This window comes from Cervus elaphus, chromosome 21, assembly GCF_910594005.1.
Source record: "Cervus elaphus chromosome 21, mCerEla1.1, whole genome shotgun sequence".
Lineage (NCBI taxonomy): Eukaryota > Metazoa > Chordata > Mammalia > Artiodactyla > Cervidae > Cervus > Cervus elaphus.
In genome coordinates, this window is record NC_057835.1 from 81907752 (window position 1) to 81924145 (window position 16394).

General features: G+C 40.1%; 1 protein-coding gene across 3 annotated transcripts in view; it reads right to left on the bottom strand.

Annotated features, from left to right (window-relative positions):
* Window positions 1–16394, bottom strand: part of MRPL13 (mitochondrial ribosomal protein L13) — a 39228-nt gene that overhangs the window by 14094 nt on the left and 8740 nt on the right. For all 3 annotated transcript variants that reach the window (XM_043879523.1, XM_043879524.1, XM_043879522.1), the window contains 2 exons: window positions 12186–12246; window positions 5543–5629 (listed from right to left, as the gene is read on the bottom strand). In XM_043879523.1, coding sequence (XP_043735458.1) covers window positions 5543–5629; window positions 12186–12246 — 148 coding nt within the window. The remainder of the gene's footprint in view (window positions 1–5542; window positions 5630–12185; window positions 12247–16394) is intronic.

Genomic DNA, 16394 nt, shown 5'->3' on the forward strand with positions numbered 1-16394 from the left:
CATCTGGTGACTGTTTGTACAAGGTCTGTTGCCTCCAGTGCCACAACCTTTTTCAATTTATGCTCCATGTTTTTGCCAAAAAAAACTTTCAAAAATGAAAATCTGCTGGATACTCAAGTCATTTAGCCAGCAAGCGTTTACTGAATTCCTTCTATGAACCAAAATTGTGTTAGGGGCTGATATAGAAAGAAAAATCAAACGATCATGGCTTCTAAAGGCTTCCAATTTTTACAAAGTTGCTCCTTGGCTAGGATCTCTCTGGACGCAGCTCTAACCCCTGGGCCACACTAGTGTACTCACTCCCAGCCCCCCTCCAACTTCACTTCTCCACCAGGGCCAGTGACCCCTGAGCAAACACCCTCCCACCACTCGCGCACTGGCCTACGCTGAGACCCTGGTGCCTTTACTAATGGAACCATCCAGAACTGCTTCCTGCTGAGTAAACGGCCAAATGTTCAGAAAAATAAAAGGAAAGGTAAAATGTGAAAAAGTCTGAACCTCAGTAATGAAAAGCAGACTAAAGAGTAAAGCATATATTTGAGAGGCATCTTGAGAGAATTGGACTAAATAAAGGTAATGATAAAATGAAGGGCATGGAATTAATAAATTGGACTAAACAAGGGGAATGATAAAATGAAGAGCATGGATAACTTAAAGAATTGACATTTATATTGTGCTCCTGGAACAGAAGTAAGGAAAAGGAATTATATTGTGGATCTGAATGATGGGTTAATTCTGGAGAGTCTATTGAAGGAACAGTAAGATATCAATATAGAAGTGTCCTATGGGCGTTTCCACAGGGACTGCAGATATAATACCCTCTTTTCATTTACAGTGTGTTCCTAACTGTTCTCAAAAAACAGGATGACTATATGTCTGCAGAGAGCAATTGTATAATTGGGAATCAAATGTCTAGGCAAGCACATGGCATCAAAAAGTCACTCAGTTTGTCTTAAGAATCAAAATACAATTTAAAAATAGTTTCAAGGAATCAGAGCTCTTACACTGTAAGCTGATTCTAAAACTCAATATGGCAAAAATATAGTTTTTTTTTTAAACTTGAAAATGACTTTAAAATTATTGTTTGGATAGGTTGGGTCACTATCAACATGCATAAAGCCACAATAAACACTACTCACAGTTGTTTCTTCACTGAAAAGCATTTGAAAAACATTTAACGTTCCTTCCCCAGCATATTCAAATACACAAGTGTAAGCACACAGAATCAGAATGAGCAGAGGATGCCCGGACACGTTAAATATTGTTAATTATTCCTTAATCTTTACTTACTAAAGAAGTCTATCTGCCAGTTTGGTATTCATGAAAATGTATGAATATTTCACACTTCTTTGGAAAACTATTAAAAAAAAACCCTTAGATCATATTTGCAAAGACAATTTTAACACTGCCAACTGCTCATTCAGCATAGAGAATTTAGAACCTAGTGGGTTTCTGGTAAGTGTTTGCTGAATTGAATAGAATTTTGACTGAAATGAGCTTACCAAATTTCACCACTATAAAGGAATCCACTGAAAGAATGGACAAAAATCAGTGCACAGTTAGGGATGGAAGATGCTGAGCAAGATGAAACCAGAAAGGCAGAAGGTGCTCCTTTAGCGGGCATACGGGGAAGGGAGCCCTCGCATGCTAACTGAGGGTGGTGAGAAGAGTTTCTCTTTCTGTGATTACACCTTCTGCAGAGGGGTGGTTAGCCGAAGAGGGAAATAAGGAAAAGAATAAAAGCAGAAAAAAGACGCACGGGGAGGTGATGATTTACTTTTTTACAGGTTTTCCTCTTCATGCTTTTGTGTCTGTTTCCTGGCCGCGCCTCGCAGCCAGCAGGATCTCAGTTCCCCAACCAGGGATCGAATCCGGGCTCTGTGCTCTGGAGCTAAGCTCTCGAATCCAGGCTCTGGAAGCAGAGGCCTAACCTCCGGGCCACCAAGGGAGCCCCAGTTTATGCAATTTTTAAGAGAATTTCTAATCTACAGCAAAGTTGTGAAAATGAGTGAACTCATCTAACCTTCACCTAAATTCACTGTTAAAATACAACATGATTGCTTTCTGTCTATTCATAAACACTCATACACCAAACACTCTTTTTGACTGTACCATTTGAGAGTGGTCTGCCAATATTTCATCCCTAAATATTTCAGCATATATATCTTCTAAATATAAGAATTGTTTCTGACATAACCACATTACAAATTCATGTTCAGGAAAACTACCATTGATGAAACATCTTTTAACCTAATATACAGTGTGTGTATACATACACACACACACACAGAGTATATATTCAAATTTCCCAAAGTGGTCTAATAAAGTCTTATGTAGCTTTCTTTTTCTAATCCAAGGTCAAGTGTCACATGCTACAACTACTATGTTATTATGTTGTTTAATATACATAATTCATTCTTTAGTCTAGTTTCCTTTGATTGGAAGAGTTTCCTTGGTTTATCTGTCTCTTAGGAAATTAATTTTTGAAGAGGCCAGGCCAACTGTGTTGCAGAATATCTTTTTTCCTTTGGATTTGTAGAACTGTTTCCTCATGATTAGATTCAGGCTGAACGTTTCTGGCAGGACACTATATAGTTCACATTGGGTCTTCAGCGCTTCATTCGAAGCAGGAGGCGTACAATATCAGTTTATCCCATACTGATGATAAATTTAATGTCTTTGTTACAGGTGGTGGTTGACCAGATGGCTTTAACGTAGAAGACTCTTTTCCCTTTCTAAATAGTTAAGTACTCTGTGGCATGTTTTGAAACTCTGTGAATATCCTGTTCTACAACGTTTAACTCAATGGATATACGATACACTGATGATGGTGGCTCTTCTAATTCAGTATTATTTTCTACATGTTTTAGATGATATTCTTCTCTAAAGAAGAGCTCTTCCTTCTCAAAAAAGGAGAAGGGAAATTATAATAAGCTAAAAATAATTTTTGGACTATCATTGTGGGCTCACAGATTTCTGTTTTCTGTTCAAAGTAATCCATCATTATGCCCATTCATTTCAAGGCTCACACAGTCCTGTGTTTGTTCCACGGGCATCACTTCAGGTTGCCTCCTGTGTGTGGATATCTCTCCATCGGCCTTTGAGTTCTGTCTCACTTTCTTTTACTTATTAATTTGCTATCATAAACAATGCAGAAATAATAATCTTGTGCATGTGTGTACTCCAAAATAAACTTCTATTTTTGTTCCAGACCTAGAATCAACACTTCTCTAAGAATCACATTCCTTTTAATATGGAGCAGCACTTAGAAAACAGTCTGGAGACGAGTTCTGCTTACTTCTGTTGGTGCTGTCATTTTATTTTTTTAATATATAAAATCTTAACATGATAAAAAAAAATCTAAAAAGTTATAATAATCTAAAAGGCTTTTCTCCAAAAAGCTCATTCTCTTTCCTACCAATCCCTTCCATATGTTTGTGCTCTTGATCTAGTGAGTAACCAACTTAATTTTCTTGTTTATTCTTCCTGTGTTTCTTTATGCCAAAAGATATATTCATATATGTGTCTGTGAACATACATATGTATAAATACATATAAAAGGTAGTATGCTACCGATACTCTTTTCCATCTTGCTTGTTTTCACTTAATATATCTTGGAAAGCATTACTTATCCAGTCACAATGATATCTGTCATTCCTTTTTTTATAATTGCACAGTACTCAACTGAATAGATATAGCATAATTTAGCCAATTTCCTATAAGCATTTATTTCCATTACTATTATGGATAATATGGAAACAATAGTCTCGTGTGTGCGCATCTTCAGGGTAACTTGCTGTCAGTGCGACTGCTAGACCAGCAAGAGTCTCCTTGTGCGTGTCTTTGCTAACCGTCGCCTGGTTCCCTGCATTCCTTGTGGGTTGCACCACTTTGCACTGCTACCCGCAGTGTCTGAGTGCGTTTCCTCGTGGCCGTGACAATAAAATGTGTTGTCAAGTTTTTGAAAATTTAGCAATCCATTTTTGGGGAAATGGGCTCGTTTATTTTATAGACTGAAATAATTTAAGTAATTTATACTGAAACCTATAACTTGATAACTGGGAAAAATGACATTACTATTTTCTTTGTCCCTTTTAGAAATCATGGTTTCTAAAAATATGTGAAAGTACAATCAGAAACAGTTTTAAAATTCTTTTAATTTCATGCCCAAGGTCATTTATCCTTACATGATGATACTACTCCCATGCTTGTTACCTCAGAGGTAAAGTGAAGAGGGGGAAATTATTCTACTCATTCATACAAAGCAAAGCTAATAAATTAGCCACTTCAGTAAAAGTCTGAATAATTTACTTATGCATTATTTAAGCTAACAATAGAACATGCAAGTGCCTTGAATAGTTGATAGAACTCGATATTCTGGAATAAATTCTATATTATTCTTTTTTTTTTTTCAATTATTTTTATTAGTTGGAGGCTAATTACTTTGCAACATTGCAGTGGGTTTTGTCATACATTGACATGAATCAGCCATGGAGTTACATGTATTCCCCATCCCGATCCCCCCTCCCACCTCCCCCCCCCCCACCCGATTCCTCTGGGTCCTCCCAGTGCACCAGGCCGGAGCACTTGTCTCATGCATCCCACCTGGGCCGGTGGTCTGTTTCACCATAGATAATATACATGCTGTTCTCTCGAAACATCCCACCCTTGCCTTCTCCCACAGAGTCCAAAAGTCTGTTCTGTACATCTGTGTCTCTTTTTCTGTTTATATTATTCTTTTACTAGGAACTATAAGGACAATTATAACCTGTAATATTGATACCAACTAGTACTTACTGTTCCAGGGCCTGGTCTAAATACCTAAAAAATGTTATTTCACCTAATTCTTACAGCAATCTTATGATGAAGGTACAATTACTACACCCATTTACCGGATGAGAAAACAGAGATAATAACGGCCAGAAAGTCAGTAAATGGTAGGACATGTATTCAAACCCAGACAGTCTGATTCCAGAGCCTGGACTCAACTATTTTATGTGGAACTTCCAGTGTTTATATTACACTAGAGAGAAAAGCTAAGTACTCATACCGGTATAACAGTTATGAACAAAACTGTCTTTTTATTTTCAAGTACTTTTAAGCTGAACAAGTTCTGAGTACGAATAAGTATTTTGAAGTTATAGCATGGGAAATAATTAGCAATCAAAGCCAAGCTATTAATCTATGATTCACAGAAGTTATACAGGTCACAAAAAAGTAAAGTGAATTCATACTTTTTTGTAGTTCATGAAATTACCTATGAGTATCCTCAATTAAACAGGGACTCTAATTATAGTTCCTTGTTCCAAAGAAAGTAGCTATTAAAATGAAAATATGGAACTTACAGACTTTTGATTTTTAGTTCAATGATGGTTCACTTTATAATTTAAAATAGAAGCAATTGTTTTTGTAGTGTATTCACTATAAAATGCAAAAAACTATTTCAAAAGTCGACATAAAATTACTGAAAACAAATACAACAATTATTTTAAAATGAGAAAATATTTAATTAAAAATTTAAAAAGGATCTTTGGTTACTTACTTCATCTGGGAAAAGATGCAACCTCTGCATCAGAGTTCTTCTGTGAAGGTTTTTTGGCAGCATGCCATAAATAGCTAGTTTTACAATCTGAAAAACAGATACACGGAGCACTCAGTAAGAAACATGTGATGGGAATATAAACATAGTAAGAGATAGTGATGAAAAGCAGTGGGCTAAGACTCAATATGAATATGAAAGAAACAAAACTGAGACCTAAGCAGATATGTGGCAGCAATAAAAAAGACCTTTTGTTATTTTGTACATTACTATCTTCTTTTAAATCTGTTTATCTGTATTTAGACAAAGGAAAAAAAGAAAGGAAGACATTAAGAAAACCTGTGTATGTGTTGATTTTAGATGGAATAAGAAGAAATTCTCTAAGCTTATACTAGAACTTGTGGCTCAAATAATCTATTACATACAGATTACAGCACATCCTAGGGAGGTTTAATCCCATTTCCCCAGGTGGGTGATCAGGAGACTGCCAATGAATGAACTAAGCCTGACCATACCGTCATGAGGCTGACTCTGTAAGTCACAAATCTAGAACAACGGTAACAGTGAGCATTCACTGAAAACTTAGCACGTGTGCAGGGGTCACTGCATTAGACTTGTTATCTTGTTTATGTTACTAAGTTCCATTTCACAGACGAGGAAACAAATTCAGTGAGGCTACAGAGCCCACCTTAATTTCCTATATCTAATAAATGGTACTGGAACTCAAACCAGGTAGGCCTACTCCCAGGACAGACACGTAACACATGCAAACACACTTAACAACTCGTTTCTCTCTGTCACTTATCAAGAAGACCAAGCCCCGTCGCCCTGTCATACCCGCTCCCAAGAGGGCAGCCCGAGCTTCCTGTGGTTGCTCCCCTCCCCGTGAAGGCCGCCCTCACGGTTCACCTGCTGTCTGAGCCTCTGGCTGTGCTGGGTCTCTCTCACTGCTCCCGAGCTCGCTCCAGCCGAGACAAGGAGGGGCTTCTCTCTGCCTGCGGTGCGTGGCTTCTCCTGGTGCAGAGCACGGGCTCTAGGGCCCGCGGGCTCAGCGGTGTGGCACACGAGCTTAGCTGTCCCCCGGCACGTGGGGTCTTCCCAGCCCAGCGATCAAACCCGAGTCCCCTGCACTGGCAGGCGGATTCATAAACACTTGACCTCCAGGGAAGCCCAAGGTCATCCTCACTGCTGTCCCGAGTGTGGCTCTGCGTATATTTTGTCAGCAGAAAGTCACACAGTCTCACCTTGTGCTCTATGATTTCCCATGGGCCTCCTGGCATGTAGTGAGTACAGATACCCCGCACGAGCTTCATGAAACTACTCACAGACATCTGGAGAGTCAATGATTTTTTTTCATCTGCACTCATATTTCAAGAATATAATTTGGCATGTATTAAACTAAACCCACTGAGACAGTACATGTTACAATAGGACTGCACTGTAGAGGATTTCCTTATCCTTTTATTTTCTCATCAAATCAGACTACAAAACCTCAACATATACAAATGCTAACACCACCCCACATATATTTCCCATCTATTTTCTATGTTAGTGCTGTTAAGGCTTTACATTCTAGAGACTTTATATTGTTAAAATTAAAAGCAATTAGAAATTCAGTGCCTGAATTATATAAGCTGCATTTCAAGTGGTCAACTTGCCACAGGTGACTAGTGGTTACTATATTTGATAGCGCAAAGAATGTTTTCATTAGAGCAGAAATTTCTATTGAGTAGCACTGATAACAGTCTTTAAAATTTTTAAAGTTTTAGAAGTCTTTAGTAGAAAGTGACAATGCTAAGACTACTTAGCATCCTGTCTGGATTAGCAAGTCATTGTATCTTCTGAACATCCTAACAGCCAGTTTATTACATTAGCAGGGTTTCTTGGTATTTGGTTTCCATGTTAAAAAAATTAGTTTTATTTACTTGAATTAACAAGTTGGTATTTTTAAAATACACCTTATTTAAAAATGCAAACATAACAATTAAAGAAAGCTGAAAAGTATGAAACGGTTACAAACTGCCAGGTGAGAGAAAAAGATGACAGACATACAAACACACCCAAAAAGATGTGACATCCCCTGAACATGCAATCGAGCAATTCCAGCTATACAGACTGAAGCGCGAACTCTGAGGAACCCAGAAAATGAGAAAGACAGAACGGGCTAGGGCTAACAAACATTAAAGACCTTCCTAATAGAGTCTGAACCCAGGGCATATGATATTTGTTTCACAAAAAATATCTTTATAAACTATAGGAGAGGGAATGAATATGAGAAAGGAACCATATTAGAAGAAAAATGCAAGAGCACAGAGACTCTTAAGCAAACTGAAATGTATGACAGACGAAGAAAGGGCTGAATCAATGCATTTACTTGAGTTTAGAATTAAAGATCTGCTACATAATCACAAAAATATATTGAAAAATATTTTAAAACCTACTATCAAATGTATTAATCAATGTACTTTATTGTTCCCGAAAAACACTGAGCATTTGAATTGGTGGTAAAATAACTGACCTCTTAAGAAACCATTTTTTTTTTTTTTAAAACACAGTCAAAATTAAGACTTAAAGCCATCATCAAATATTTCATAATGCATTTCAATCTCTGTTCATAAAAAATAGTTTGAAATAATTTCTACAAATGCTATCCGAAGCCAAATTCTTAACATCAAAAGTTGGATTGTACTGCCTCCTAGTGTATATTTAGCATACCTGAACAAACTAGAAACTAGTTTTAAAGACATTTAAAAATATAAAGTATTAAAACTGTAATTTGTTGTAAAAGTTATGGTATATATTAGCAGCGGCCGTAACAACTTTTCACTAGTATTATATGCAGTCCATATTAAGTCAAAATAGGATACTATATTTGATCCGTGATAATCTAAAAATTAAAAAAACAATTCTTGAGCATGTTTTTATAAAACAGATTTGAATGATAAAGAAGTAAAAATACACAGCAAAGTATGGAACTTCTAAATATTATGTCAGTAATAAACACAGCTCTTCCCCTACCTTTAACCAAGAAAATTTTAGACAATACTTGTACCGCAAGGAGATCAAACCAGTCAATCCTAAAGGAAATCAGTCCTGAATATTCATTGAAAGAACTGACTGATGCTGAAACTGAAACTCCAATGCTTTGGCCACCTCATGCGAAGAGCTGACTCATTGGAAAAGACCCTGATGCTGGGAAAGATTGAAGGTAGGAGGAGAAGGGGACGACAGAGGATGAGATGGCTGGATGGCATTACCAACTCAATGGACATCAGTTTGGGTAAACTCCAGGAATAGGTAATGGACAGGGAAGCCTGGCAGGCTGCAGTCTATGGGGTCGCAGAGTCGGACACGACTGAGCGACTGAACTGAACACCAAACAAATGGTTGCATTCTGACAACAGACATTTATTTTTATTCATCATTTTAGGAAAATAAAAAGGAGTATCTTCAAAACTTAACAGTTTGCTCATTTAAATAAAAAGCTAAAACACCTTTGAATGGGGAAAACACTACCAAATCCAAGAGAACAATTCAAAGACTGGGTTATCAAGAGTTAAGGAAGAAAAAAGTAAAACTGTGAAAGGGCAACAGGAGACTCTGCTTTTAAAATCAATACTGAGAATGAGCACTTGGATTTGGAACATCTCTCAGTACAGAACTCTAGTGATACATAATAAACAAACATTAATGAAGTCAGTAATACTGTTTTTTTAAATATTTCTAAAGGACGGAACTGACTAGAGGACAAAAATAGGAAGAGCAAGAAAAAGCGCATCCTGGGCTGGCATCTGCTCTGGGGTGTCCGCTCGGCACGGGGCTTGGGAAGAGGGCCACGAATGTGAGGTCTGCAGGCAGGATCAAGATGCCCCCACACACCTGGATCCCCTGGGGCCCAGCAGAAAGGCAGTATTCAGGGTGCTGAGTGTGGAAAGGGAAACATAAGTCTTTCTTGATAGGTAACTGCTAACTATGAACTTGATCTTGTAAGGTTTTCAGGCCCCAAATTCACCCATTTTACGGGGATCAAATTCCAGAAGCTGAAAGTATAGCTTAAAGGGATCTTAGGTTGGGGTGTGTGTGTATACACGTATATCCCCAGGCACCAGCCAAAAGCTAAGTATATCTTTTCTGAAGAAATTAATTTTTAACATAGGTCTCAAGAACTCTCAGAGATGAAGTTCCAAGGTACATGTACTTTCCTAGCACCCTGAGCAGAAACAATAAATTGCAGACCCACAAGGACCCACAAATATCAGTCAGATATAAATGCTAAGAATTATGTTTAATATGCTTAAAGAAATGTAAGAGAGAACCAAGGTATGACAAAAGAACAGAAGACTATCAAAACTGACTCGCAAACTGAGAAAGAAACAAACAGTAAAAGCTTCCAGAAAAGGAAAAAAATACAACAACTGAAATTAGAATCTCAATAAAAGAGCTAATCAGATTAGACCTTGGTGAAAAGATAATCAGAGAAGAAGAACACAGATTTAAGGAAATTCCTGACAATCCAGCACAGAGACATAAAATACGAGGAAGACACACAACATAAAAGAGAGATACAGAACTGTGCATGATGGAATGAGGCAGTCTTCTATGTATACAGTCAGCTTCCAAAGGGAGAGGGCGGATGGAGAATAAAGGGAACTAGTATTAAAAGATGTAAGAGCTGACAAATTTTCAGAAGACAAGAAACCAATCCTCAAGCAAAATAAATAAGAAAACTAAAAAAAAAAAAGTTAACCTAGAATTGTGTAGATACACGAAAGTATTTTTTAGAATGAAGGTAAAAATAAAGTTACAAACAGAAAAGGGGAGTTCACCGTTCAAGAGACTGTTATGACGGGCATGTCAGTGAGCCGTACTTCTAAGGGGACACTGCTCCGAGTTATAAGACTGCAAGCAAAGAAGATCGTAAAAAAACCAGTAACAGTATTAAAAAATGGGAACAAGAATGTCCATCTGGAAGGGTTTTTGAACAATCCTGAACAGAGAAAACATACAGACTGAGAGGGAGAAGGGGTATTAAATATCTTCTAAAGGCCTTGACTTGACTTTGAGGAAAGTGAAACTATTGATTAATCTTATTTAGACTTCTAACAAACGAACTCAGTCAGTCCAAAAGAAAGCAAGAAGGGGAGGAGAAAGAAAATAACATCTAGGTCAGCGTGTGGACAAAGCGGGGGAAGCAGAGGGGGCGGACGGAGGAAGGAGTGCCGACACACACCCCCTGTTCAGGCGCTGAGTCAGGCCCAACCCTCTGTGAGCCCACGGACGGCAGCCCGCCAGGCGCCCCTGTCACGGGATTTCTCAGGCAACAACACTGGAGCGGGTGGCCATTCCCTCCTCCAGGGGCTCTTCCCCACCCAGGGGCCACCTATGCCTCCTGCACCGGCAGGTGTGAGACACAGGCAGCTGGCGGGAAGCCGCCGTCACACGGGGAGCCCAGCTCGGGGCCCCATGACGCCCGAGGAAGCCGCCGTCACACGGGGAGCCCAGCTCGGGGCCCCGTGACGCCCGAGGAAGCCGCCGTCACACGGGGAGCCCAGCTCGGGGCCCCGTGACGCCCGAGGAAGCCGCCGTCACACGGGGAGCCCAGCTCGGGGCCCCGTGACGCCCGAGGAAGCCGCCGTCACACGGGGAGCCCAGCTCGGGGCCCCGTGACGCCCGAGGAAGCCGCCGTCACACGGGGAGCCCAGCTCGGGGCCCCGTGACGCCCGATAAAGCCGCCGTCACACGGGGAGCCCAGCTCAGGGCCCCGTGACGCCCGAGGAAGCCGCCGTCACACGGGGAGCCCAGCTCAGGGCTCCGTGATGCCCGAGGGGGCAGGGTGCGGGCGGGAGGAGGGCTCAAGGAGGGAACACATGCAATTATGACTGACTCACGATGACACGTGGCAGAAGCCAACACAGTATTGTAAAGCAGTTCTCCTCCACTTAAAAAAATAAAATCTAGCTCAGTTTAAAGATAAACTGTAAAATGGTATATGAGGCGTCAAAATTTTAAAAAAGGTTGATTTGGCGGTATCAATATATAAAAAGAATAGACTACAAGTTAAAAAGCACTATTGGAGATAAATTCAGTACACACCTGGTCAATTCTTCAGGAAGATTATAATTCCAAATTTAAATTTATTTAACCCTAAATCTTCAAAACATACAAGGGAAAAAGCTGATAGAACTACAAGGAAAAATTAATAAATCCATAATTGAGATTTTAACATAACTCTTTAAGATAATCAATAAAGTGAATAACAAAAATAGTGAGAGTATAAGATTGGAACAACATACTTAGCATGTTTGATATAATTAAAATATAAACATATATACATACATACATCTGTCTCCCCAAAACATTTTCAGCAATCATATATTCTAGGTGATCATGCAGATGTCAAGAAATTAAAAAGAAAAGCATTAAACTTCTATAACTAAATGCAAACTATATTAAATAGTAATTAGAAAAGATACAGGATGATGAAATATTATTGATACCTATCAAAACTTGTATGATACAATTATAGTGAAGAACTCACAACCCTGAATGCTAGCTACATTAGAAGAGAAGGAAGACTGAAAACCCAGTTTCTGAACCAGTCTCTCCACAGATGATAAATAATGATAAAAAAATACAATACACTTACTGCTACTGGATCCTTCCGGTGAAGTTGAGCAGCTGTTACTTGATTAAACCCACCTGGGTAGCTATTAAAAGAAACAAAGACGTTAAAATTGAGAGTAGGCGATGGGACAGTATCTTTGAAATGAACATTCTCTTATAATATGAAAACTATTTTTATTATGAAATTACATTTGTTTCTCCTGGAGGAGGAAATGGAAACCCACTCCAGTATTCTTGCCCGGAGGATCCCATGGACAGAGGAGCCTGATGAGCTACAGTCCACAGGTCGCAGAGAGTCAGACACGACTGAGCAACTAACACACATACTTGCTTCTGGAAACTATGCTACTCATCATGTCTTAAAAATTAAGCAGTAACTATGCTATATGAAATGCTATTAAGTGGTCACATTTAGCAATCATTATTTTATAAATCCAGTCAATCCTAAAGGAAATCAGTCCTGAATATTCATTGGAAGGATTGATGCTGAAGCTGAAACTTCAATACTTTGGCCACCTGATGCGAAGAAATGACTCACTGGAAAAGACCCTGATGCTGGGAAAGATTAAATGCGGGAGGAGAAGGAGACCACAGAGGATGAGATGGCTGGATGGCATCATCAACTTATGGACATGAGTTTGAGCAAGCTCTGGGAGGTAGTGATGTACAGGGAAGCCTGGCATGCTGCAGCCATGGGATTGCGAAGAGTCGGACACAACTGAGCGACTGAACCGAATTTCATAAAAAGTTCCACATCTAAGAAACTTCTTAGCTAACCATTTTTTAAATTAACTAATTAATTTATTTATTGGCTGTGCTAGGTCTTCACTGGGCTTCCCTGGTGGCTCAGCTGGTAAAGAATCCGCCCGTAACGCAGGAGACCGGGGTTCGACCCCTGGGTTGGGAAGATGCCCTGGAGAAGGGAAGGCTGCCCACTGTCCTCACTGCTCTATGTGGGAGTTGTCTAGCTGCGGCAAAGGGCGGCTACGCGCTGCTCTGGCACGCGGGCTCCTTGCGGCACCGGCTTCTCTTGATGCGGAGCGCCGGCTCCAGGTGTGCGGGCTTCAGCGCCGCAGCAGGCTCCCAGTGCGGGCTCAGCAGCTGCTCCCGGGCGTGTGGAATCTCCCCAGATCAAGGATGAAGCCTGTGTCCCTTGCAATGGCAGGCAGATTCTTATCCACTGCATCACCACGGAAGTCCCTGGCTAACTACACTTCTGTTGGGATTTAAGTTCACTCATCATTCTTCATTCAAACATTCACAGTTGCTTATTTCTGCCTGAATGAAAGGAAAACAAAACAAAACAAAGTGCCAAAATGTGTTTCACATTCCCTGAAAAAATTAGGCAAAGTGAGTAAGCTAGGGGTCAGGTCTGGGGAAAAGAGTGGTAGACTACTTGGTCCTGAAGGCAACTTAATGCTCTGAACAGGTCGTGCTCCTATTTCCCATTACCAGGAGTTCATGTGCTGCTTCTAAGTAACAAAATATTTCATTGTGTTGAGATCAAAATCATAAATAAAATGGAGATTAAAAAAATATTTGGGATAGTTATTGGAGATCTTAGTAACCTGAATACCCCAGACCCAGGTCTGGAATCAAGGTTTTGCCAGCAGCAACCAGTATAACATGAGGAAACTCATTTCATCTCTTTATTTATGGGTTCGCTCAGGTAAGGAAAATGCCAGTATCTGCCCCATCTGCCTCTGAAGGTTTTGTGAGAGTTGGGTAAGCAAGTGTTTGTGACAGTGCTTAAGAAATTTAAAACAAAAGCAACATACAGATTTAAGACTTCATTATTACACTGAATGGATGAATAAAAGCCTAGATGATTTTCAAGGAAGGGAAAAAGAAAATGTAAAGACAGTGGACTCTGCAAAGGAAATTTAAAATGATCTAAATATGATTCCTTTTACAGGTTTCTTTCAACACTTAAAAACATTTTGAAGAGGATTTAAAGAACCACGTTTTAGGAATAAAATTTAAGAAAGCAAATTTAGAAGTATGCTGAGAAAAATGGATAATTTTCCAAATGATACTCTTTCATTTGTTTCATGGAGCTTCACCCTCAGAACAAGAAATAATTGTCCTCTATTCTCCCTCTCTGGGAAGAAAATACTTTTTGCTTTTATCACACGGTTATCTTTCATTTTCCTATTTCTTTCCCAATTGCCTCTAAATTTTATAAAACTTGTTTTACATATATTTTACTTTGCCAAAAGTAAAAATGACTAAAAATGAATGTGAATTAATTTTTGTTCGATAAAGATTTCATGAAGGCGTGAAAGCATAGGAAAGGACAAAGGCCGCTAACAAGCAGGAGTGATTCTCCAGGATCGCGGGAGACGTCACGGGCTCGGAGGCGCAGACGGACCGCCCTCACGCAGAGTGAGGGGGAGCTAAAGAGCCTCCTGATCAAAGTGGAGGAGGAGAGGGAGACAGCTGGCTTAAAGCTCAACATTCAGAAAACTGAGATCATGGCATCCGGTCCCATCACCTCATGGGAAATAGATGGGGAGACAGTGGAAACACTGGCTGACTTTAATTTTTTGGGCTCCAAAATCACTGCAGATGGTGATTGCAGCCATGAAATTAGAAGACGCTTACTCCTTGGAAGGAAAGTTATGACCAACCTAGACAGCATATTAAAAAGCAGAGACATTACTTTGCCAACACCGTCTGGTCAAGGCTATGGTTTTTCCAGTGGTCATGTATGGATGTGAGAGTTGGACTGTGAAGAAAGCTGAGCACTGAAGAATTGATGCTTTTGAACTGTGGTGTTGGAGAAGACTCTTGAGAGTCCCTTGGACTGCAAGGAGATCCCACCAGTCCATCCTAAAGGAAATCAGTCCTGAATATTCATTGGAAGGACTGATGCTGAAGCTGAAACTCCAGTACTTTGGCCACCTCATGCGGAGAGCTGACTCATTGGAGAAGACCCTGATGCTGAGAGGGACTGGGGGCAGGAGGAGAAGGGGACGACAGAGGATGAGATGGCTGGATGGCATCACTGACTCGATGGACATAAATTTGAGTAAGCTCCGGGAGTTGGTGATGAACAGGGAGGCCTGGTGTGCTGCGATTCATGGGGTCACAGAGTTGGACACGACTGAGCGACTGAACTGAACTGAAGACCTACTTGGGCAAAAGACAAAAAGAAACAGATGGGAACTTCAAAGTTGGCTTGTCTAAGATGAAGGTGCACTTGGAAATAAAATAATTTTGATCAAGAATGAAAGGTCAATATTTCTAACTGTATCTTGCATGATATTGAAGAAATTATGCTTAATAAAATTTGTACATGACCTGAAACTGAGGGCTTAACTAACACATTACCTGAAATAATCCAGATCTCAAAAGATCTTCAAAGGCTGGAGATAAAATTTAACATGGAGTAAACTTAGGGTACTACAGCTAGATTAAAATGCAACTGAAACACACAGGCAGGAGGATACAAGGCTGAAAAAGACCTAAAGAGTTTTAGCTGAGAGTAACCTCAGTGCAGCACACAGTGATACAGCGTTGAAGAAGCACTCTACTACGACAGAAGACTGAATAACTGGAAGATGGAGGAGTCACATTACACCAGAAAACCATCAGGACAGAGCCAGGGGAGTGTTACTTAGTTAAGATATTGACAAGTAATGACGGCACCCAGAGAACAGTGAGCAGGATATAATGGACATATTTGAAGGAAGTCACATAAAGAACTTCGCACGAACTACAGGTGTTTAGTCTAGAGGAAAGACAAATCAGTGAGTACGTGCTGATCACTGTCTCACAATTACTTGAAGGAGGTCATGTGGAAGATACAATTTTACACCGTCCAAAAAAGGAGGACAGAGGACGAGATGGCTGGATGGCATCACCAACTCAGTGGACTTGAGTTTGAGCAAGCTCCAGGAGACGGTGAAGGATGGGGGGGCCCTGTGTGCTGCAGTCCATGGGGTTGCAAAGAGTCGGACACGACTGAGCGACTGACAACAGCAACAAAAGGCCGTTATGAAAGCTGAAGAAAGACAGTTGATGACTTAACAGCACTGAGATCTTTCCAAAACTTAGACCATGTCAAAGGCAAAATGAATGGGTTGCCTCAGGAGCTAGGAGACTGCTACTGCTCAAAGACAGGCAGATCTGTAATCTGACAGGGATGCTGTGGGCAGGTATAAAGGTGTCTTTCCAACTGGGGATTCTCCTCACCATTCTTTCAACCTCTCATGCATTTTAGACGTTC